This window comes from Aptenodytes forsteri, unplaced genomic scaffold (assembly GCF_000699145.1).
Source record: "Aptenodytes forsteri isolate BGI_AS27 unplaced genomic scaffold, ASM69914v1 Scaffold564, whole genome shotgun sequence".
NCBI lineage: Eukaryota > Metazoa > Chordata > Aves > Sphenisciformes > Spheniscidae > Aptenodytes > Aptenodytes forsteri.
The window spans coordinates 9,586-35,911 of NW_008795408.1; the positions used below are offsets into that span (position 1 = coordinate 9,586).

Below are 26,326 nucleotides of genomic sequence, written 5' to 3' on the forward strand. Positions count from 1 at the left end.
AGGTTGCCCAGAGAGGTGGTGGATGCCCCATGCCTGGAAACGTTCAAGGTCAGGTTGGACGGGGCTCTGAGCAACCTGATTTAGTTGAAGATGTCCCTGCCCACGGCAGGGGGGTTGGACTAGATGACCTTTAGGGGTCCCTTCCAACCCAAACTATTCTATGATTCTGTGATAATTTAGCTACACGAGACCTGATCCAGAACAGAGCAGGGTGTAAATTCATATAGTTACCTCAGATTTAAATACCAGGTGTGTGAATGTACTTATTCCCAAATGAAGTTAAAGGAATTAAATTCTTTAATAACAAGGCACTTTTATTCTGGAACAGGAGCATCCACATATGAAATTAATCAAGAATAGCTAAAGCCACAGTAAAGTCTCAGGCTACTGACTGTAAATGAAAACAGTAAATTCATTCTCCCTCTTGCAGCTTCTTGCTACATAACACACTATATCCCCCTGGATAAATGTTCCTGTACGTAAAAGACTGGTCCCAGCATGTCTGTGAACACCTCATGATAATACTTCAATGAGATGGACTGGAATAAATATTTTTCATCTTTGCAGCTTGGTGCCAGAGAACAGCGAGTTGGGCAGGGATGTCAGACAGCGTGCCACCCAACATGGCAGGGAGGGGAACTGGCTCAGCACTGGCCTGGAAAGAAACGTCTACCTGGTGGGTATCAGTTCCTGCACCATTTACGCTTCCTTGAGGGAGGAGGGGGAAAGGAGATAATTAATAGAGGTTTTCAATTCAAACCTTCTCCCAAGTATCCTTATAGGAATCAGACATAAGCTTGGCTACAGTTTAGATAGAGCTACTGGAGAAATTCGAGCCCCCGTATTTCATAACAGAGGCTTTAGAGCCAGGATTAAATACCGCTAGATCTAAAAATCTGATACGAAGTACTGATTTAATATAAATAAATCCATTCATTTAAGTTAGATATCCTCTATTCATCTGCAGCCAGAACAGAATGCATATTTGTGATCTAGATAATTTTACAGAAATGATTAGGTGCTTTTGCCTGATGAAGAACAAACCTGTGTCACTGTGCAGGTAACACACTGCTTTAATATTAGCGAAAATGGAACCACAGCAAGAGTTTGTGTACTGCCTAGGGAATGGAGCATCATTTCTAGTCAGGAGTGAGGACTGAGAGAGGTAAGAAGGGCTGTTATTTGCAACTGTACAGGAAGGGAAACAAAAGAGGTATTACACTGTGAGAGTAATGAGTGTATCAGTAGAAGTATAAAATCAACCTTAATTCTACAAAGATGTAAGATACAAACTAACTCCCTATCATGGCAATTACTCAGTTTTCATAGAAACAGGTAAGGTGTGAATAGAGAACAGTAAGGTGTGAATATACAGAATAATTAATCCTGGTACTTTTAGACATGGGGTTCTCCACTGCCTGGACAACTCACTGTTTTTCATCCTACTTTAAAAGGAGCACTTACCTAGAGTTCATATAGGAGACCTTGCCAGCCCTATTCCAAGCTAGGCTTTCTGAAGAAAGTTAAAGCTGTTTTTCTTGGTGGTAATTCTCTTCATGTATCATCTACATTGATTTGGCTTTTTGCAAAATGAAATTAGAGAGCCAACAGAGACAAGGCAAAAACAAAGGCAGCCAAATTCATGTCCATGCTCAGACTGTTTTGAAACCTCAGTGCCAGCGAAGCAATCAGTTATCACAAGCTGACCCAAGAATATCCAGCTTCATTCTTCTGATTGCTTTAACAATGAAAATCAATGTTTAGAACTCTAAAGTATAAAGGAAGCCTAATAAGATTGATATAATAGCTACTAGCCAGAAGGTGGATCAACAAAAGCAGAATGGGGCATATTTCATACCACCTAGAAGGAACATTGGTTATCTTTTTAAACGTATTTTTTCATAAAATCTAGGCAATGTCGTCAGCATCTTCAGACCATTATCTCCATTTTATCATGAATTATGTGCCCTTTCTCATTCTTAAACAAAATGTTAGCTTCCCAGTGGACCCTACCTGCAACAAAATGGAATTTAACAATGCATTTTTTGCTTTCTTGCTAGAATAGCTTGATTTGCTATTATAATAGCACACTTAGAGAACATTCACAGTACCAATCAATAAACAAACTCAGTATTGTATTTTTCATTACAAGAAAGCTTTCTCAATTGATCTGAAGAAAAAAATTTAAACCTCGCAACTTCATGAGTTTCACAGAAAATGACAGCAGAACACCTTCAAGGCACTGGCCCTCGTACCACGGTTGTAGTCGTATTTAGCAACAGAACAGGCATCCATGACTGACAGCTTTGACAGAAAGAGCTAGTCAATATTTACATTCCCCATGAACATACAAAAAAGCATCAGGGTACTTGAGAAATTAGCCCTCGATTGCCACTTGGAAGGCATCATCAGAAAGTCAAATCACTTCAGCACCTCCAACAACAGAACTGCTTTCATTCTTGAGACTTAAGATCTCTCACAGATGTGTCAAGGTCTTTTGCCTGGGAGCAGGAGATTTCTGAAGGGCACAATGGGCACTGAGAAAGCATGCTATGAGGGTTTTATTATTTAAAATATCAAAAGATAAAGAAAGCATTCGGTCAACTCTTGCTCTCTTTCTTGCTGAAGTAGCAAACAGAAATCTGATAGTTAAATGGCCACTCCCAGGCTCCTGAGCCAGCTACAGGGAATACCCGTAGGATTCTTCAGTGCAGAATAGAGAGGGCTCTACTGTAATATTAAGTGATCACTGAAGTTGGGGGACACAGTGCAGCGTTTCAATGCGTCTCTCAAGTTCCCAAAATGTCAACACACAGAACAGCCCTAAATCTTGGCTTAGAAGTCACAAAACATCCAGTGCCTTTCCAAGTGAGATCCCAGCTCCTCTCATTTCCTGCATACAATAGCATTATTCAGCCACTGAAGTTTCCACTTAGCTTGCATTTACGCCAAGTACTTTTAATTGCGAAGGAAAAGGATGTTAAGCTCTCCCATTTGTTTCTTTCTAATTCATAAGGGACACAGCAGTGGTTGGTAAAAGTTATAGGTTAAGGGTTGTTCTCCCCCCCCCATCTCACTTAAGGGACTTGCATTCTCCTCCTGCTGCCTCACAAACAGAGGTTACTGACATTGCAAGGGTAGGAAAATTTATGTTGTCATTTGTAAAATGCTAAAAAGGCAAGTCATTGTAAACTTAGTAGCAAATAAGCATCATGGAAGTCTGAACGGCATCGAAACCCTTCAAGGCATCCATTATAACCGATTTTCAGAGTCACCTTGACCAACATAGGTCTCATTTAAGAATGGATATGCTAGTATTCACCCAATACGCATACAGTAATTCAGAGAGCATCCAACTCAAAGAACTCATCAGAAGAGAGACAGAGTAGCAGCTTTGACTGAAGCAAAATGCTGCACAGCAAGGAGTGAAATAACAGGAAAAACAGCTGCTTAATTTCTACTTATTTTTGGCAACCTTGTTCCTATGGTATCTGTTAGATGAGGGGAAAAAAGCTGCTGAATGCTGCTTAGTAAATAATACATGAACCACAACCACATCTATGGACTATTAGGGTGGCACTTAATACAGCCCTATCAAAAGTTATTTTTCTTTTGATCAATCCATAGAAGGGTCTAAAGTAATGTTTCCATAAGGGTTTTGTTCCTGTTATGCAAGATCTGGTGAACTACATTGTCTGAGACAAAGGGATTAAGTGAATTGAAGTGGTGTTTTGGGCTTGGTAGTGTTTTAAGAAGTGTCTTCACCCCACCTCTCCAGCCTTGGGACAAAAGCCTTATTAGTTAATTACTATGCAAATGAACTGAAATGTAAATTAAATGCTGCATCCTAACATAGCTTAATAGCCCCAGGAGCAAGAATTTAGGTAACGTTAATGGACTGTAATTCTATCCAAAAATATAGTTTATTAACAAGCACATACAATAAATTGCACCACTAACTTTAAATAAAACATCTAGCAAGCTCACCTTCACACTAAGTGACATTTGGTTAATACAGAGCAAAAAAGCAATACACATATGCTTTCAACAGACATAGAACAAACTCAGTTGCAATCCAAGTTTAAGTTGTAATCCAAAGAAGGGCACATAAAAGCAAAAGCAATGAAGACTTCACATGAACCTTGCCAATTCTTTCCACCAGACCTTTGGTCTCTTAGAAAATAGGTCTGTAATACAAAAAGTAATAAAAACTCTGGATTCCATTTACTCAGCCTCTTCCATCACAAGTTAACTGTAACATTTTGCAACTATGTGAGTAGTATTAAGAGGGAGGTAAGAGGCAAAGATAGTTATGTCTCGGAAAACTAGGTAAGTTCAGCTGCAGATAGAGAGGCTGCGTAACAGCAGGCACGGACTTCAGTGTCATTGTCCCAGTTTTTGCAAGAAATACAAAGATGGTAAAACACATTCTTCTCTCTCATCAATTAAAACTTGATCCATCCTCCACTGACATCAAGGCAAAAGTTCTTCTGTTATCAGTGGTACTCTGATGGGGCCACAGTGGCCTTCAAAAAAAGTCATCCTCTCTAGTGAAAGGTTTGTCACTCTCCAGTCTTCAACTTGGCTGTGATGTCAGTAAAACCTGACACGCTGTTACCACATGGGTGTTACAACAGTCTCGTCCTCCCTTCATGCCAGAAAAAGGGATTCAGCAGAATTCGATACATAAGAATTGAAGCCAACTCGGCAATAAACAGCTCCGCTCCGCTCAGTGCAAGATCTTAACCTCACCGCAACGAAGTAAATAGAAGGTTTGTAATGAACTTCAGTAAGAGCCCAAGAGAAGCATCAGGCCAAGACAGAAAAATACACACTTCTTGATTTTAGACCTTGTTCTTCGCACAGGGGAGGACATTTGGATTTCTGATCCTTTGGGGGAATAACAGGAAGGTTCCCAAGAACAGTGCTCCAAATGTAACAGTGTCCACGGTAAAACCGCTCAAGTAGTGTTTTTAAACAAAGCCAGAGGTTCCTCTGTTTCCTTTGTGGCAGAACAAGAAGTTATCTCTATAAGCAGTACAGTCCCAATTTTATTAACATGGTGCCTGTTATCACAACAGAAACAAAAATTATGCCTGTGCTCCCTAATCACATTCGGAGTTAATCTTTACTCAGAAAACTTTCATAGCAGTATCAATGGGTTAAAGATTTGTCTTCTCCGATTTCTCTCCTGCACCTTTCTCTTTATAATGCCTAGAAAAAAAACCCAGAAACTTCTCCTGCTCCCACCCTAAGCAAAGTGTTACGATCTACTTTTATGACAAAAAAACCCTTTAAAAATTGTCTTTTTTTTTTTTTTTTTTTTTCAACTGCTGGAACCAGATTTTTTGCAGTACAAGGAAAAAATTATCTCAATGTGAACTAACCTGACGAACAAGAGCAAGCAATCAAAAATTACTTAGAAATAAATGCATTAAAAAGAAGTCCAAGTATTGTGACACCTTGTATTGAAAAACAAGTGAAGCACAGTTCAATCAGCAAGAAGCTCCCTCTCCCCTCTACAACTTGCGTAGCTGGCTCTCATGTTAGCTGGTTATGAAATACTCTTACAGTAGAAAAATTTGGACAAGTGAGAATGGAGTTATTTTAATCTAGAACAATATCACCCAAAGATACAGATGAATACAAACACTGTTCGTATCAAAAAAAAACCTCAGAAACATGAATTTAAGCTGCATTTTCAGTCTATATATTGACTTTCCTTTCCCTTGTTTTATAAAAGTAGGGTATGACATTTCAGCTTCAATTGCGTGTTTAAGTCATTTATTCGTTGAACATTCCATTCTTGAAATATCATCTAATAAAGTGTTAGTTAAGATTCATCCTGCTTATAGAACAGACTAAATTTCTTCTGAACTGCACTTGTAGACAATAATAAAGAGCCTGATATGAACTCAATAAATCTTCCTTGTTTTATAAAAGTAGGGTATGACATTTCAGCTTCAATTGCGTGTTTAAGTCATTTATTCGTTGAACATTCCATTCTTGAAATATCATCTAATAAAGTGTTAGTTAAGATTCATCCTGCTTATAGAACAGACTAAATTTCTTCTGAACTGCACTTGTAGACAATAATAAAGAGCCTGATATGAACTCAATAAAAAATAATTATGGGAAGAAGGAAGAAAATAAAAAATAAATAATTAAAAAAAAAAAAATCAAGCTCCACTCTTACTATCTGACTCCTAATAAAACAGAAGGCATTGGCGTTTAGCTGATCAAAAGATTTAACTGCAAAATAGTATTTACAGACTTAATTCAGAAATAAACGTTGTTTTAAAGTCTGGAAGTTGCTATAAGAAGAGGACAAAACTTCCAACAAAACATCTCCTTCAAAGGCAGGGGAAGCCACAGTAAAAATAACAGTGAAAATTCCTGATCAGAGTATTGTATCAAAAATTAGTATTTGTAACACTACCATAGTTCTCTTATCATCCATTTAAAAAATGGATTCTGTACTACACTTGCACATTTCTGATATAGGTATAATTATACATGGGCAATTTACATCTCAGCTGTGTAGTACTGAAGGAAAAGAAAAAAGCTGAAGATTCATTTTGCTGCTTCAGTGGTAAACCCCGCTGGGTGGGAAAGCCTGTTGGGGATACCAACATTGAAACAAATGAGTGAAATGACAGAGTCAGAAATCCAGTAGTACAAAGTCTGCTTGGACATGGCTCTTTCCCCTACTGCAAAGCAGATTTAATAAATAGGATTTATTTTAGAGAGTTTCACAATTCTTAAACAGTAGATGATACCTGCATTCCCGAAGGATTAAGTTCTACATTTCTTAATGCTAATTCAACTCTCTAAAACCAACCCAATAAAACCAGCAAAGCTTTTACAAGTAACATGTACAACCTAAAAATTCCACCCTCAAAAACTGCCTTTTTGGTACTCTTTTAAGCTCTTAAGATACTCTATTTATTGAAGAGATGCCAGGAATCCTGCAGCGGGAACAAATGCTTCTTTGGCAAAAGGAAAACATTTTAATGCCTCTTCCCTTCAAAGTATGCACACCTCACCACAACATATGCTAATATGCTACCAAATAAGTCTCTTTATCTTGCCATTTTTACAACAAACTGTTTCATTCATATCTATTTCAGCTTGTAACTACCTACTGCACAGAGTAGCACACTGTGCTAAATCAACAAGTAGATTATACCTAAGAAATAGAAAGTAAAAAAACCCCACACATTGTGTTAAAAAAATTATATATTCCAAAACAAGTCAAGAGGGGCTATTTTGTATAAACTGTTTCAGTGTAAAATTAAAATTTTAAGTCATGCAGACATTTTGGGCCTTTTTTCCATCCTTTGTCCTTTATTTAAAATGAACAAGATCTAACAAAAAAGGATTCCCACAAATATGACAGCGAGTGGAAATTTGCGCTAAATCTGCCATTAATATACGAAAACAAATGGTACAGCCCTTCTGTGAAGATATCTGTGTATGCATATATACCTCTGCGTGGAGATACACATACCTCCCCCCCGATTTCCAGCCTTCTCCGAGGTTAACATACTCCCCTGACACACTTTCACAAATCAGCCAAATGCTGAATCTAGAAAAAGATGAAGACCAACTCTTTGCAGATCTATAGTCTGCAATTGTAAAAATGTAATAAATATAGATAAATATTTACTATCATATTACTATTTTTTTCAAGTAACTTTGTACTTAAAGTCTTCTTCCTGAAGAACTCAAAAGAAGCAGAAGGGGAAGTGTTTTTAAAAATAAAAAACTCAAGCAATGAAAATAAAGAAAACACACCCTCTAACATGCTGGAGCAAGACCACTTAGTGTAGGCATCAGTACCGGCCTTCCTTACTGAAACAGGATCTTTAGTCTCCAGTCATATCCTGGTTACTCCAATTAAATCACTGTGACTTCTAATGACACCAGAAAGAAAGATCGGCTTTTAATACGTGGATTTAAATAGCACAGTTGACTGTCAGAGACTTGGTATACAACTGGGATAACTCTGCTGAGGAAAATATTATGAGGGGGAGAAAAGAAAAGCTAAGTTCTACAGGAAAGTCACTGGGACCCTTCAAAGGCTTCTGTAGGCTTAGATCTATGCACCTGAATCCAGCTGTAGGGGTGATGAGGATGAGGGGACAAATAAGTGAAAACTGGCTTGTCATAACTGGACCTTTTTTTTTCCTCCCTGTTAGAGGAATGAAAACTGCCTCAAATGATGCAATGGATCAACCTGAAGACAGCCACATTTGAAATATACTGGAAATCCTCCTGAAGTCAGAGCTTGTGAATTTGTTTGGTTTGTATGCTGTCTTGGAGGAGAGAGAAGTTAATACTTTTAAAAGCCTGGTATTTACACTTCCGAAAAGTTTCTGCAGTTCATCCAAATTTGATAGGGCAGGATTTAAGTGCCTCTTAGTGTTCCCGACCGGGCACTTCTGCTGCTTTGGCACACGCGCGCACACACACAGTATTCCAGTACCAATGGGATATGACGTCTAATGCAGCTTTAAACTGGCAGCACTCCTGAGTAGTTTTAAATGTTTATCAACTCAGTAGGTCAAAAGTCTGCAGACACTGGGTGGAGCAGCAGTATGCCACAAAACTAACAGTTGTCCTCCTAGAAAAAAAAAAGGGGGGGGGGGAACAGTTGTCAGTAAAGATTAAAGCTCCTGGCCCTTTCCACAGCAGACAACATGCTGGTTTGTAAAATACAGGATTAGCTGATCCCAACACATCAGAAAAAGCAGGTTCATTTGCTCTGTGAGTGCCTGATACAAATGCAGGGAAACACGGCAGGGGTTCTCAAAAACCTTCCTGGTTTCTTATGTATTCAGTTTCAAGAAGCAGCGTGTGGGGTTTCTTTCTGTGGAGGGTGTGGCTGGGTGTTATAGCCAGTAGATTTAACAGCTAAAAGGAAAATAGCTGGGTAATTCTTTGCTTCAGCTTTGCTCATGTGTTTCTTAAATTACTACTTGTAGGCATGAAATAACTGAAGGCCAGTGTCCTCCTTTGGTTCAGCCCAGTGAACAAACTGGGCCCAGATCTTCAGAAAGGACTATCGACCGGCAGTGCTGTCGCATTATGCCAGGTACTACAGCAGGGGTGGCAACATGAAAGCATGATACTAGCCTCACTGTGACCCTCCTCCTGCCCCCATCCTGGCAGGGACCTAGATATCAGCTTTAAAAATGTTAAGATCAGTTTTTTACTAACCCAGAAATCACACTTTACCCAGTGCTCATGTCATCTGTGCTTTTTCAGATACAGAAATCCAGTGCAACACTTAACTATACTTTCTTATAAGAGGATACAGAATGCGATACGGAAATCCAGACAGAAGTTACTGGCATAGATGTGGCATGTGCTAATCAGTGCTATTCAAACGTTCAGGATCCCTACTCTGTGAGTTTTCATGGTCACTGTAAGCTCTTTAGAACAGAAAACTTGTCCTTCACGTCTTTCTAAACCAGCTATCACACCTCTACAATTCCACATAATCTTACCATGTCAAGTGCACGAGCTACAGGGATAAGGATGACAGGCTACTCTGTTTAGATCTCATTTTCTGTGGATTTGCATCAAACGTCAGCTACTTAAGACTGTATTCATTAAGGCATTTTGCAGAACACGGTACATTCTTGTCTAAGGGAAGGAATGATAACCATTTTTTAAACAAGTGAAAACCATGCAGAAATATATATTTTCAATTAATATATTTTAGAATGTTAATATAGTGTTCTTCCAAAATAGCCCTAAAGTATGTTTTTGCTGAGTCCTAACTTCAATAATTTCTAAAGGTGTCTACTGATATGTCTGTAATCTCATAACTGTAAGTTCTACAATAAGCAATGCTTAGCAATTAATTAGAAAGTAGAGCTCTCTACTGTAGTCCAAACTCTCGCATTGTTGGATTATTTCAGATAATATAAGGATTTAGTGACCAGCAAGTAGTTTTCCATCACTTTCTTAGAAAATTATACTGTTCAATGCTTGAAAGAAATTCTTCATAGCATGATTATAACATCTTATGCCACTCTAAATATTAAGACTGTAATGAGGAAGCAATTTATTTTACTCACCATGAAATCCATTAAATTTCAACATACGACTGAAGTGTAAAAGAATGGGAAGTTGAAGTATGCAATCTCTACAATCAGATCTTTCTAAGAAAGATGACTTTTCCAAAATAACATTTATGCAGCCTTCTGGCTGCTGTCCAGATTTGGCATACTTACTAAGTTGTTCTCATTTCATAAAGCTGAATTGCTTACAAACCAGATACCTCTTACGCCACAAACTCACAGCAAAATAACCTGTGATACAGCTGTGGAAAACAGATACCATCAAACTGAATCACCAATTAGTCTCTTCTTTTTTATTTAAGATCTACTGTTGAAAAACAGTTTCTTATTTTTATGAAAGATAGTATCAAATCAATGGATTTCAGCAGGACAAGAACTAAGTGGCATTCTTGTGCATTATATATACCAACAAGTAATTTCAGAAATGTTCCTTTTTAAAGCACCTTTCTTTTCTGCTCCCCACCTTTAGGCATATGCTTTGTAACTAATGGCTTGACTTGAATTCTCTAAAAAGAACCTGAACATCACATTTGTTTTTTTAACTCCAAGTGACTTTTCTTTAAACCTTCTTTATTAGGTTTCAAACAGTACTGTACTTTTGTCCAAGTAGAAGCAGTTGAAATTTCTCTGATGATGCTCTTCCATTGCAGAAAGTGGATTCGTTGATATTATGGCTCACGGTAGGCTACAGTGTCAACTCAGACTAATAGGGGTTAGGGAAAGAATCACTGCAAAGCAATCAGTGCTCACCTTAAAAGTATTTTAAATCTTTACCTACATGAGGGCAATATTCTCTGAACCATATCCCAGTTTTGAGTCCCTTCTCTGACTGTACTGTCCAGCAGGTCAGGAAGTCTGTGTAGGCTTGTCTACTTGACTTGTGAATCCTGCAGACATATTCACAACTGCTACAACCATAGAAACTGAAATATTTTAAAAAAGATGTATTGCTACAAAATGTATGTTACAATGCAGAATGCTTCCACAGCATCTCTCAAGTTAATTAGCGTGGAAAGAAAAACAAGATTATTTTACCGCAGAACATTTTAATTAAGCTCTGGCTTTAGAGCTTTTTTCTATCTTTAATCCTACAGCACTTTTATTTGGTGGTTGCATTCTCTTGAAGTCAGGGCTGAGACTGTCAGGGGAAGTATTGGTGTTAGGCAGTATTTCCTTTCCAAGGTACAGGAGTGCCATGCACATGTTGCACTACCACAAACAAGTCAATCCCACCATATTAAAACCTTTCACTATCTTACAGCAGTCTGAAACAAGCAAGTGTGGTAGCCCTTGTTAAACAGTCTAACAGCAGTATTCTGGTTGTCTTGTAAATAAAAGATTTGTCAGCTTTTACATGCAATCATAGGACAGGGGCTTTAGATCTGAAAGGCTGCTAAATGAAAAAAAAAAATCCTTAAGAATATGCTTCATTCCATAAGGTGTTTTTCTTCCTAAATGAAACCCCAGTGTAATTTCCTGTATTATTACCCTTGATGCAATCCTGCCATTGGAGTTTCCCTCAAGGGAAAGAGCTTTGGGTAGACAATGGTAAACATAGGCTGGCTGCAGCGGTGGCAGTGTCCCAAGGGACAGTGCAGCAATTCCAAGAGGCTTTTGGGTAGTGAGATTGGAGTCAGAAAGTTCAAATCTAGAGAAGAAAAGAAACAAAAAAGGCTTGTAACAAAACAACTGCATGATAAAAATCAAACACAACAAGCATGATCCATGAACAATTCATAAAATCAGCTGTCTCACATTCTTAAGACTTAGTCAAAAGAACAACAAGGTAACACAAATTACCACAATTAGGGAGAAGCACATAGTGCTTTCCATGTGTAAGTTCAAAAAGTTAAAGTTAAATGTGTAAGTTTAGCATCTGTGGGCATAAGATTAACTGGGCCCAAATACCCAGGTGAAAATATTATAGTTCAAGCAAATAATAAAAACCAGTAATATATCATAAAGCATTTTTAGACACAAAGATGATCTATAGACAGGTGTTTAGTAATTAATAACAATACAAAATTCTGAAAAGGACATCAGTAGTATTTTACTAAAATATTTCAGCAACCAATCCAGCAGGATAGCTAAGCTCACTAAAAAGGCCAAACTCCACCACCAGCAAAAAGGGATCTGAAATATTTAGAATTACATGAAATACAATCCAGCCCAGCATAATTCTCACAGGTCCAACCAAAGAGACCACTCTAAAAAGATCAATACATTCATAATATCTTAAGTGTGACCCCACAGTTTACAAGATGACATCATTTTCACCAAAAAGGACTCCAGGGTCATTTCATGGGAAAGAACAATCATTTTCTCAGGCTTGGCCCAAGCCACGTAGTGTTTTATAAATTAAACCCAACATGCTAATCTCCATCTAGAAACTGAGAGACAGCCAAGACAGGTGAATAAGTTTAGGTGCTGAGTAATCAAGACAAGATGCAGTACCTGATAAAACAGTTTTGTGCTATCACACTAGTTTCAGCTTTCAAACGCAGTAAGGTTTAACCCCATACACAATGTACCACAACAGCCTCAATTGAGATGACACGCATGACGAATAGTACATTTGCGTCAGAAAGAAAAGGTCACATTCTGTAGCAAAGCAAAGATTGAGGAAAAGTAGTCCAGTTGCTTCTGTCATACCTACCTAGCAGCCGCCAAGTATTTAACAGCACCCTTGAAACTGCGAATTTAGGCAGTAATAGATCAAATCTGCTACTAGAATCGTATGTGCCACCTGCTTCCCCAGCACACCACTATCTTACACCTGTCTGAACTATGCATTACCCCTGCCTCACTGGAATGTGGGTGTCACCAGTGGTAATCCACATCGTCTTTAATAAGGTCACTCAGAATAAGATATATATTTGTGTGTGTATGTATATATAAATATATAAAAAGACTACATAGTACAGTGTAACAAACTAGAAGTAGGCAAGATAGTTAAAAAAATGTTTCACCATCTTTTTCAGGTTCTGCACCTTGGCTGCAACTAAATATAATCCTCACAGCCTTGTATAAACCATCTACAAACCATTTCCTTAAACTGATTTTGCAATGCTATCTTGCTATTCCCAAACCAAACTTCACTAGCGTCTTCAGGAACCACATTCACACAGCCATATTCCAGAAATTATTGTGCAAGTCAATTGGGTGAGAAAAGTAGTTACTGATGATTTAAAAGGTCTTGTACCTGATGTTCTCCAACTCCTTTTCAAAGACTAGAATTTTGCAAATCAAAATGAAACAGCATTTGTCATTGTGTAATTTTGGTGCAGCTGATATCCTGATCCTAAACAACTAAAAACCTCCCCTCTGCCCTCCATATGCAGAAATATAAAAAATACACAACTGCAAACTGGTCAGTTACTATGTTCTCTATGTCATTAAATACATTCTCCAGAAAGCAGTGCTGTTTCCTATGAGCACAGGCTTGTATGGTTATACCACCCCTCAACATGAAGCTTCCTCCCTACAGCGTATTTGCTGCAGACCTCCTTGTCCACTTCTCCTGGCAAAGCAACAGTTCAGCAGTTATGATTTACTCCAGTGGCCATAGTACAAGCGACCCCTTATCATAAACCCTCTAATCTTTCCATTGTAACTCTCTACCTTTCTGCTTTCTACTTTCTACTTTCACTGCTAAAGCCAACGAATTCCCAAGATACTGTGAATAGCGGGGAGTCACAGCACATCTAAATCTGACAAAATCTGAATCTGCAGGTTATCATCAGATATTGCTAACTCATGCGATTGCATGATGCATAACCAGATGAGCCAAGGGCCGCTTTACAGCAAAGAGTCTGAATTGGGGCAGAACTAAAACAGCTCAGCTGTCACGCTGTACTGAAACGGCCAAGGGCTGCTAGCATTTCTTTTGCCTTATGTATAACAAGTCTGCCAGTTTAGGAGTGTGCTGCCTGGCAAGAAGTTGCATTGTTGGCTGATGCATCTAATCTTGCCTCAGGAACTGTATTTCTCATCTCCTATTTCCATTAAAGAGTTTCTCCTGCAAAAAGCGTCCTTCTTTATGCAGTCCTCAAGAAAGAAACCATTTGTAAGCACCACTCTACCTTAGAAATAGTCTTTGGATGTCTGTTTGTTGATATTGGACATTTTTGTTCTAATACAGCATTTCAAACATAATTTGAGTAAATAAATCTTTTAAAATATTAATCCTTGCACAGCTCTTTGAAGAGCTATTGGAAATGTTCCTATCACTGCCAGAAAAGCCCTTCCACTCTTTCTGTAATCCAAAGAATGCAGAAATTTCATACCTTTTAAAAACCTGTAGTAGGTGTTATAGAGGGTCCTCATAGCCAGTTCTTGCAAAGGCAGCACATGATCTGTTTCTGTCCCTATAGATTTCACCTCTGCTGGCAGGAACACAGTTAACTGGCCCGATGAAAAAGAGAGCAGTTTCACCTCTGAAACTTGAATTGGAGAACCACAACTAGAAGGACAGAAAACATTTAGAAAGTGATTAGGAAAAAAAAAGAAAAAAGTAACCTTATGGGGAAACCCAGATGACCAACCCAAAGTACGCCTGATACTGTTCTTCAGTGCAGCACCCTTCAAGGATTCCTTGCAGAGTGCCATACATGTTGACACACATTTTCTATAGATCCCCACCTTCTGTGACGTGCTAGTTGTGGGACATCTGGAGGTCTTTACTTCTCAAATAACATTCAAAAGCTGGAGAAGTGAGAACACAATCCCAAGGAGGTGAATCAAGTGCACTACACGTCCCTTACTTTGCCAACACACTAATCTCATTTAGCCTCTGAATGCCATTATTACTAAGTATTTCACACAGGGGAGCAGTTTCATACCTAACAGTTGGCTTCCTGTGTCTTGGATCAACCAGTTGAGAATAGTAATGGATTTCTCAACTATAATATATGAGGCAAACTACAACCACGAAAAAATATCATTTAAGTCCCACTGGGTGATTCTGTGCTATACCTTTCCCCATCCACAGAGCTCCCTTGGAGGGTGCAGGGCGGGGGGCGAGTGAAGGAAAAATAAAAAGAACAACCTAAGCTGTAGTGGGAAGATACCCTAGTAAGTCTACTAGCCTTGTCCTTCCCAAATGATATAAAGAGAAGGAAGGTTATTTGGATCCAGAGAGAGAAACTTAGCTTGTAGTAAAAATAATAACTCTTTACATGATCCCTGTTGCAAGCTATCATACCAAAGAGACACGCATAGGAAAATTTTACTAAGAGGTTGAGGAAGTCAAGAGGGGAATCAGAATTGTTTATGACAACTTAAATTTGAAGCCAAGAGCAACTTGTTAGGGCCAGTCCTAACAAGTGGAACAGAAACACAAATTTGTCAGCCTTCCCAGATATTGGACCTACAACTGAGGTAACTACACTCAACCTTATCAGATGTGAAAGAAATCTCATAGTACTCCTCTGATAACAAAGAATCTCATCTCCTCTGATTAAAGGAAAAACAGCCCAGAGAAACAAGCACAAATGAACATCAAACAGCAAGTCAATAAGCCTCTTGTTAAATATTTAATAATTTCCCACAAACCGTTAATGGGGTTAATATATAATTGGGAATTCAGAGATCCAGTATTCCAACAATCCATTCCCCAGCAATCCATACCCAACGAGTTAGCTATCACAACAAATAAATCTATAATGTTGTATTTTCAAGCTGACTAACCCCTTACCAACCCAGCTAGAAGACACGCCCATAAGCTCACTAGTTTCTGCAGTTCAGAGCTGGGCCTTTTGGTCTACTTTATGTAAAGGGTGAGGCTAGCAAAACAGACCATCAAGAGGAATAATCTAAGAGATATATACCCTTAAATCAGGATGGATTAGGGAATGAATCTCAACCTACAAGTAATACTGGGTGCAAGAACAAAAAAATTAAACACACCCACACAAAATCCATGGAGGTTAAAAAGTGGAATAGAGGATGGTCTAACTAGCTGGAAAAAACAGAGCTGCAGAAGAACGCTGTGAATAAATAACTGGGGAAAAAAAGCTGTAACCACCTATTGGCTGCCTTCAACAAGACTGACAGATACCTAGCTGGAGACTATGAAATCCAATCTGCAAAAAATAAGATCAAAATTTATTTTGAGTGCTGAGATCATCACCTCTTACATAAAAGACTTTTTCAGTCAGTCTGACTGCAGGATTCCCAGACAGAGATTCATTACTTACACAATGCAATTTATATTCTATTTTCAGAAAGCTAGCTTTATGTTAGTAACAGCAGCATGTCAGATTTTATTCTCCAGTGGAAGACCAGACAGAGCACTAAAGCCTGGATCTTCAACTCTTGCCTGACCCATGAAAATCTTGCATTGGTTACTAATGCTTTCTTGGAAAGAACACAGAAATTCTTCACATGACCATTATTACACGATTTTAACGTCACTCAGAACATTATCAAATAAAACCTTTGGTTTCTTAATAATAGACAAGTGCTTTTCCTATGTTGAAAGTTTTCCTTAAAAATAATCTATGATGTTTCAAGATGGTTTCACAACAAAGGCAAATATCTGTTTGGTACAGAAATACAAATATTATTTTGCCTACTAAAAATATTTTTTAAATTCTTTATTATTAAGGAAAAAAATTATCATTTTTTTATTCCACAGAAGCATTACAAGAATTAATTTCATTGCAACACTTGCAACTTTTTTGGTCTCTTCTATAGTAGATTTATAATACTCTCCATCAGAGATACTAGCATCTAGCCTCACCAGCAGTGTACATGTAATGACAGCAAAAAGAACTGGTAATATCTTCACAAAAGTTCAGTGCAAAGATAAAATTATTTTGACCGAGTATAAAAAAAGGCCTTAAAATGTTAAAAAAAACCAAAGACATGTAAAAAAATCAAAACCAAATCACCTGAAATAGGCAGGACAGTTGGACCAAACTTGTTGGAACATTTCCTGCATTGTCACTAGTGTTTTTTGTCACAATCAATACAGTTCTACTACCTTTAGGGTCAATTTAATATTAGTCTGTCTTACAATCAGTTCTGAAAGAACAAAGGCTAGAAATTATTTTTCCTGAAAAACAAAATTAGTAGAAACTTGAGACTGCACACAGTTCAGCAGAATTATAATCCAACTGCAAGTATTTAAATGTCACACAACCAGCTGACACGGGAATATTAGAAAAACCTTAAAATGCCAAGACTCAGCGTCTCACATATTGCAGTAGAGTGCAGGCTGTAGAGGGGGAATTTATATTTAATGCAAGATTTGCTGAGGGCGAGCATACCAGAAATTTATAATTAGATGGTAATGGGGACAATCCTCTTCTGATCAGTTTTACACCAGTAAGGCTCCATTCATCAGTGGTGCTGGTCCTAATTTATGCTAGTGTCAGTGCAGAAAGAATTAAGCTAGTGTCCTAGACAGACCACTTTTTTCTCACATCCTAACCACAAACATGAGACAGCCTAGGATATTTTTAAAATGCACATGTAAAAATATACCTGTCAACCCATAATTCCTAAAAAAAGTTACTTATTTTAGTTAGTAGGTACCAAGACCTACAAGAAGCTGATACTGGAATGTAAAGTGATGAAGGAGCTGCATGTGACATTCCAAGATATGGCCCATAAGTTCTCACATTTCTGTAAGTTAAGAACTAGATAGATGCTGCAACACATTAAAAAACATTTTGTTCGTTCTTTACTTCTGGAAATTCTGCGAAGCCTACATTTTTGGCTAACCTTTAAGTGCAGCTAGGATTCAGCTTTTTGCCTTACATTATCATTAAAAATTCCTTCAGAATAACTGCACTGTCTTTTGCAGCTTAATGCTAAAATATTGAAAGTCAGCAATTAACACAGAAGATTACAAAAATAAAACAGAACTGGGAGCTACAGTAGTCCCCTCAAAGTAACATCAGTTCTGAATCAATCACACACACACACAAAAAAATCAGTTGTATCATACAGGCAGATATTTATGAGAAATTTTACAAGGAACAGGTATGCAAGATATCTGAATTAATTCATACCTACCCACTGCAACCAATGACTTTATTATACAGATAAGATGGGAGGCCTTTCAGATGAATATTGTTATCCACATAAACATATTGTAGCTCCCGAGAACGACCTAAATCTGGGTTTAGAAAACAAGAAACAGTCAGAGGGAGAAGGGATGACACAGTAACAATTATAAGCAAAGCAATTCTAACTATAAATAAGCTAATCAGACTCAATGTAAGCAAATATAAATTACTACTTCTCAGTTGTAAAATTTCAGCCAATGATTTTATTATGGATGAGCTGAAAAGCTGTTTAGAAAATAGCATTTAAAATTACTACAACAAAACAAACCCCCTTTTCAGTAGCCCTGAAAATCCCATTATAAATAATTAAATTTTAACATTGACAAACTCCGAAGTCAGTCTGAAGAAGCAAAGGGACAACTGATTTCAAATCTACAGTGCATACTTCAAGTTCATAAGGTCAAACCTGCTTTCATTAACTGGCCTCACGTCACTGAAATCACAGCTTCACTATGTTTGGTGAAGTGGTAAGGACAAACAATAATGTGGTCTGTCCCACTCTTTCTTTTCTCCAAGAAGAGATACTTGTTTGATTACATTAGCCATAACCAAATACAACCAGTAATCATTCAGAAGTCTGTGTGATGCAGTAAGTTACAGAACACAAGAAAATATACAAGCATTAAACTGCAGAATATTATACAACAAAAGTTGTGGCTACAAGTAAATGATCAATACATCTGAAGGTGCACCTCTTACATTATTTCTGTTAAAATATTCATGGCTGGCAGTCAAAAGAAGCAAGTACAGCATGTTTAAGCAATACCTTCATGGACTAGAAATATATTAACATACCTCCAGATAGGAGCATATAGGTATGGAATAATTTTGTTTAAATAAAATAATTTTTATTGATTAATTTTATTAAATCAATAATTTATTGATTCTTGGAAAAAAGACTTTTGCTTATCAGCAAGATCTAGTCAGTGGTAAAACTGTCTGCTATCAAAAGAAGTGAAAAAACATGCTAATGTGAGACATTTAAAAAGACAAAACAAACAGTGAACTAAAAGAATAGTCTAGAAGAGTTTTGAACTGGCAAGAAAGCTGACACATAGGATCATCCGGGCAGCCCATTTCATCTGAGCTCTGATGCTGTTTGAGATACTGGGTTAGGAAAAGACATATGTGTTTAATACAAAGCGCAAACCAAGCGAACAATGTTTGAAAGCCTCTCTGCCTGGGAGGGGATAGCTGCAACCCAGACGAATTGCATTATGGAAAAAAAAAAAAAAAAACTGTATGCCTCAACTTCTTGAACTTTCATGAGTATGTTATAGAAACTAAGCAAGATAAACAAGCATTTGGCTGAATCAGCCATATTGCAAGACAATACTAATACTGACTAATTCTGACTTCCCATCTTTATCAACTGTCAATTACCTTGGTTGGTATAAAGATAAGGATAACCAGAGAAATTAGCATAGCTACTGTCCCTTTTGTAATCGCGGCCAAGAACAGAATAAAAATTAAAACAATTTCCATGATATTTCTATTCAGAAATTCTATTTGGAATAACGATCTCTTATCATTCCCTATTATGACAATAGGTAATACAATCTCTTTTTTATTATTGAATAGTTTTATTGTACACAAGAGCTATGGACACCACTTAGTACAGATAAAGCAAATGATATTTTGAGTGATCCCCAAAAAAACATTTGGCCATCTTAAAATATACTGTCTTCAGCTGTCATCCACTTGAATGGCAGCTGTAAGCACCAGAAACCTTAAAAGCTCACGCTGAGGAGGAGCTTCAGAGGGTGTCACATTATCACATCTTTGATACCAAGAACAAGCAATGATACCAACAGAAAATGAATAGATTCCTTTTCTGAAATAAAAATATTAACATAGAAAAACTGAGTTTTGTTGGTTTTTGTTTTTGTTTTTGTTTTTTTTTTTCTTCTCAATACAGGCCCTTGCCCTGCAACAGTCTATGGAGGTTTCAGGGACCAGAATCATAGAACAGTTTGGGTTGGAAGGGACCTTAAAGATCATCTAGTTCCAACCCCCCTGCCGTGGGCAGGGACACCTTCCACAAGACCAGGTTGCTCAAAGCCCCATCCAACCTGGCCTTGAACACTTCCAGGGATGGGGCATCCACAACTTCTCTGGGCAACCTGTTCCAGTGCCTCACCACCCTCATAGTGAAGAATTTCTTCCTTATATCTAATCTAAATCTACCCTCTTTCAGTTTAAAGCCACTACCCCTTGTCCTATCACTACAGGCCCTGCTAAAGAGTCCCTGGTAATCTGGGCTTTGTTCAAACCACAGTCACTGGACATCAGGGAACATGTTCAACCATCACATGCTTCTCTGACCCTGTCCCAAAGACATTCTAGTTCACAAAGCTATCTGGTGCATCCATCAACTGTCCTGCCCCAAGAAGCAAGTACAAATATCTCTGCTGACTGATGGGCACTGCTGTGAGATGCTGCTGTGCATCGTTATGAGCCAACACCTCAAAAAGATGATTTATTTTGGCTCAGTATTTGGAGGGCTCAAAATAGTTTAGTAAAGTTCTGGGATATTTTTAGATGAAACAAAAACATTCTTATCCTACAATGAATAAAAACATTGCAATACTGAGGCACTATAACACCATAAAATATTGTAAGGCTGGAAAGGAATCAGCCAATAAAGTTTAAGGCAGATAGCATGTGCATAGCACACCTAACACTGAGAGAATATCGCTTCATGTTGCAGAAGCCAATCATACTAAGAAGAGCAGAAAACTATGGGTTGCTGGGGTAGCTTGAATGTGCTACTGTTTAACTTATTAATTTAGAGAATGGAAGAAAATTTTTAAAGAGGCTAGTCTTGCTCATTTCTACACAGATGTATGCAAATGGGCTGAAAATCAGGCAAGTCAAAAAAAGCCCTAAAGCTGTTCTTTTCATATGCATTGAGGGGGGAGTTAGGCTGCATCTCATCTCTTCCCTCTGTTTTTATCTTATGCTATGTTTAGATTCTAAGTTCGGAGTTGACTGCATTTCCTAGATAATTAAAGCAAATTTTTGGATGTTAGACAAAATTTCTCAGTAGGAAAAAATAAATCCCCAAAGCCAAATAGCCTGTAACTATAAATGTTCCTTTGATATAGCTTCTTTGCATTAAATAACCAAGCATCTTCTAGTCCCCAAAAGATTTTTTTCCAGTTTCAAACAGTATCCATAAAGTTTAAATTTAAATAAATCATCACTTGAAAAAAGCTCTTTGTATCCCATCCACGTTAATTTTTATGTCTTATATCAGTCAACAAATATTGTTAAAAGTTCTCTAAAAAACATGCTTCTGAAGAACTTTGTAAAATAAGGAAGCTGTCCATCTATGAAAAGGCTAAAGCTACAAAGAAGGTTTTCATGTGGCTTTTGCAAGCACTGTACTGCCTCTAAAACATTTCCACTTTCCTCCTTCCAGGCTCCCAGATCAAAGATCTTTCTCCCAGAAATGACCAAATGCCATGAGTCCTGAACAAACCCCAATTCTATTTTTTTTTCTTTTTCCTTTTTTTCTTTTTCTCCCTTTTTCTTCTTTTCTTTTTTAACCTCAGGGCCCTGGCATATGCATTCCACATGGCTGAAGATGAAACAAAAGCTCTTGTGTGTCTGCACTGATGCTCTTTTAACCATACTGTGAGGGCAAGGACACAAAAGCAGCATATACTGAGGTAGAATAAGACCTTTGTTTACTGTGCACTGATAATTACTAGACCCATTTTCTAAACAAAAAGTGCACATAAACCCTCAATAAAGTGATATAACACTGAATATTTGCTGTCATAACATCCCCTGTACTGCCAGTACACTTGAGAATTTATGGCCTAATTATATTTGTACTTTATTACATAAATAATTTTTATTTTTGCGATGTCATCAGATTCAAATTTCTGCTTGCAAAAGAATTTGTTTTCAGGCATTGGAGCATTTGCTAACAGTAAAATTTTAAAGTTAAATTTCTATCAAAGGATAATTTATATTGTAAGTGGATTGATATAAAATGATCAGGAGTTCCATCTGCCATTCAAGAACAGAATTCCTAAGACCATTTATTAGGGCAGCATGAAAGCTACGCTGACAATAACAGGACTGTCCAGGATGCAGTTTACAGTTCAACTTACACACAATATTTGGGGTGGGTTTTTTTTTAAATAAATTTATTAGGAAGGCCCAAAGGCTCAGATCCACGCAGTCTTGTTTCTTTGAATATAAACTGGAAATAAGGGGTGGTTTTTTTTTTAATAAATTTATTAGGAAGGCCCAAAGGCTCAGATCCACGCAGTCTTGTTTCTTTGAATATAAACTGGAAATAATAGTTTTTTAAAAATACTGGCATATCCAAGAATTAAGTATATTTTGCAGAACAAATGACTAATTCATTTTTTTTTACCCATCTGCTTGTTTATGTACCAGTTCTGAAAGTCAGAGAGTGGCATCAGGTATTTTTACTGTATTTTGTAAAATTGATTAGTAGTGTTATGCTTTTTTTTCTTAAGACGCATGTGCCCGCAAATTTAAAAGAATGTACAGGACAAAAAACTCCATAGTACCTATCCAGCAGTACCATGAAAGTACTGTGGTACTGCTGGAATAAGTCTTACACCTATCAATCTAGAAACAGGAAAAAGCGTATTTCCATTACACTTAACAAGAGGGTCTACTGGCAGCTACAAGGGACATACTTAGATGAGGAAGAATGGATTCCTTGGCATAGTAGATGTCAACCACCATATGAAATAAAGTAAATCACACTTTAAAAAGCATTAAGCAATATGTTCCAAACGTATTTATTCTAACATGGACATGTCTAATAGAAGAGAAAAAATCCATTCTGTCAGGAGATGAATAAAATGTCTGCTTTTCAACTCAGCTCCCTAATTGAAAAAAAATTGTTTGACAATTCTTGCTTGAATATCACTTGTAGATATTTCTACAGTATCTTTCACTGTTATTTAACGTCCTTACTCAGTCATTAACTAGTAAAGTTGGATATAAGAATACACACAAAAAACCCATTAGGCAACATGTGCAGCTAGCAGAAATAATGCTACAATTGTACCTTAACTTCAGTAATACTCCAAGAAAAATATTTTCCCATACAACAGAAGATAGATTTAATCTTTTTGCTTTTCAATACACTAATGCTCTCTTCTACTTTATTTCATCACATCTTGACCACTCTGAAGCTTTCTGATTCTTCAGAGGAAGGATTAAACATTTACATTTATACTGTGCTGCTCTTCCTCTGAACTCTAGGATTTATGATTCAGTTTCATATCCACAGATAGCAAATTATCTCCAAATGTTCACCAGTGAGTCACTATTAAGAACTACTGAACAAGGTCAATTGACAGTCTTTGATGTTTCCCGTTATTTTAAAAGTTCCTTTTGAATGTTTTGAATTTGAGTCTAAAAATAAAGAAAAAAGAAGGTGTGTCATTATATTAGAGATTTATTTCCTCCTTTTGAACTTAAAACACTTCAGCAGATCTATGGCTCATCCAGGTCATAGCTCACTCACAGATAAGCTACTAGCACAAAAGTAGCAAAAACTTTTACCCTTTAATATTTCACATCTCATCTTACTAAACAGCATCTTATTTCTGCAAAATGAAAAAGATTCAACTTCCTGTCTCATGAAATGGAGTTAGAAATATTTGCCAAAATAGGGGAAAAAACTTTGCTTGGTTTAGTTAGTACTGTGAAATCTGGATGATGCATCCTGGAACTCTTCATTTATATAACAACGTATGTTGGGACATAACTAAAACACTATATCTGGAGACATTATTTGCACTTACTTTCCAGCAATACAAACTAAGGTGCTAAGAAAATCAGAAAGATCATACACTTCTTTAAAGAGTAAATTGCTAGTACTGAAAAAATTAAGTTAAACCTATACAATGTAATTAATTTAGAAATTATCATCTCATTTTTAGCCACCTCAATTTTCAGCTTCTTTTCAGTGTTATTATCATAACTTCATCTGCACCTAATTAACACCAAACTCTGACTGTATTCTAGAAAAACTATTAATGGCTATTCAAATGACATGACAGATCTGCATGTGCATCTGTATTTTAGCAGAGATTAGTCTGTGGCAGGGTTAAAAAGTAACAAACATGTGGAAGAGGACTTGCTTTTCACAAACAGAATATGCAGTCCACACTTACTGACAACACAACTACTTCCCACAACAAACCACCACACACTGACTGCACCTCCTACTCTTGAAGGCCTGTTTTGACAATTCCAAACCTTGAAAGGGTTGAGAGAAAGTCAGATAAATTCTTTCCTGTGCTACTACCGTGAAAGTTTTGATGCATGCTTATACGCAGCACAAACTAAACCTTTGCTAGATTATGCAGTACTGACACTCCTAATGATCAAAGATAATTTCTGTGGAGTTACTGGGATTCCACAGCAAGTTTTAAACCGTAGCTGAAGAATATTAGTTAAATCATCAGATCCAGCAGAACAGAAACAGATCGTTACCCAAAGTAGTGGAACTCAGATTACATAGTACTATATTTAAACACAACATCATTTAAACTTTTTCCCCCTCAGTTAGCTAAAAATAAAGCAAATTTGATAGCTGACCTATTGCTTTAAAACAGACACGAAACCTTAACCTGCATTTTTTTTTGTTTATTAACATATTTGCCAACAATATGATCACTGTGACAATTCCATAAACAGAGTTTGTACCGACCAGCAAAGAGAGTTACTTGTTGCATATTTTTTTTTCTTTTTGGGACAGAAAGTTTGTTTTCCTGTCTCTTCTCTGACCCACCCCCCAGCCCAATAACAGTGGTGACTCACCAAGTGGCAAAAACGCAAGGCGGTTTCCAGCCATGGAGAGCTCATTGAGGCTTGGTAGTTGGCACAGGTGGCGGGGAACATACCACAGGTGGTTTCGATCTGCAGTCAAGTACTGCAGCGAAAGGCACATATGCAGCCTTTCAGGTAACGTTATCAAGCGATTGGTTGAAATGTCCAGTGTTTGCAGCTCCCTCAGGTCTCCAACCTCTACAATCCAAACAGGAGGCATTGAGAATTATTAATATAAATTATTTTCACAAACAAGACCACAAAAGAATATCACATAAATCAAAACCAGAGGTCACCAGTTAGCTTTGCTGTTTTTCTCTTAAGATACTGTTCTATCAATCCATGTTCAGAACTGATACTAATAATCTCCATCTTCATATTTCAAATCTTTTTGATGAGGAACAGTTATCAGTTAGGCAGTATGTTTAAATGAGAGATCTCTCAAGATAGAGCATTCCTGAATTGTGACAATTACTACGCTCAAAAATATCAAGCAGTTTCCTGGTCCTAAATTAGAACTAGGAAAAAAACCCAAAACCCAAACCACAACACATTACATAGCTTGCTGTTATTGAGGGCATTTTGCATGACCCCAAACTCATGCAAATTCAAATGAATTTTTTTAACATTTGAGGATGCAATGCTTATCTCCACCTTACTTAAGATTCTCTTGCAACGAGACTTACAAGTACATGCATAGCACTTCTTGCTTAGTGACAGTCTTTCACTAAGCATGCTTAGGAACAGCTCTGTCTTCATAATACAATTCAAAAGACCTAGTTTAAATTAGAAAAGAAATTTCTTAGTAACCTGTAAGTTACATTGTTATGTTTTATTGTAGGAAGATATTACAGTAAGTTCTAACCTATAGTTGCAATAATTACAGTTTCTAGAGATTTTCTTTTTTAACATTTTAAGAATTTTAAAAGTACATTTTGTGTTTTAAGTAGTACTGTATAATTTTTTTATGTCGATAACAAATGAAGTTCTTAAAAGTCTGCACGACGTGATCACACAAGTAGCCTCACTTGTGCAACAGAGTGATTTTCCTTGTGTCTGGCCTGTGGGACCAGGATGCACTTTAAGGACTGACTGACAAATATATTAAGCAGCTCTAAGGGTTCTCTCATTGTTTATTGGATAATTCTATAAATTATTTTCCTCAAACATGGGGAAACTGTAAACAGTTTTGCTTTGTTTAAGTACTTTACAGCAATGGAACCAACTCATGAAGTGCTTGGTGCCCCTAATTCTTACTACAGTTCTCAGCATCTGGCAGAACCAAACGTACTTTGCTCTCGGCTGAATGAAACCAGCTCTTGCATC

At 37.3% G+C, this 26,326-nt stretch overlaps 1 protein-coding gene across 3 annotated transcripts in view; it reads right to left on the reverse strand.

Moving 5' to 3' along the window:
• Window positions 1–7,921: 7,921 nt before the first annotated feature.
• Window positions 7,922–26,326, reverse strand: part of LRRC28 (leucine rich repeat containing 28) — a 51,311-nt gene continuing 32,906 nt past the window's right edge. For 2 of the 3 annotated variants that reach the window (XM_019472518.1, XM_019472519.1), the window contains exons 6-10: window positions 24,992–25,198; window positions 18,114–18,216; window positions 14,378–14,553; window positions 11,580–11,739; window positions 7,922–8,626 (exon numbers count right to left, since the gene is read on the reverse strand). In XM_019472518.1, coding sequence (XP_019328063.1) covers window positions 8,554–8,626; window positions 11,580–11,739; window positions 14,378–14,553; window positions 18,114–18,216; window positions 24,992–25,198 — 719 coding nt within the window. In that variant the 3' untranslated portion in view covers window positions 7,922–8,553. Of the gene's footprint in view, window positions 8,627–9,512; window positions 9,652–11,579; window positions 11,740–14,377; window positions 14,554–18,113; window positions 18,217–24,991; window positions 25,199–26,326 lie in introns of all 3 variants that reach the window. The other variant, XR_002086209.1, reaches the window with a different exon arrangement.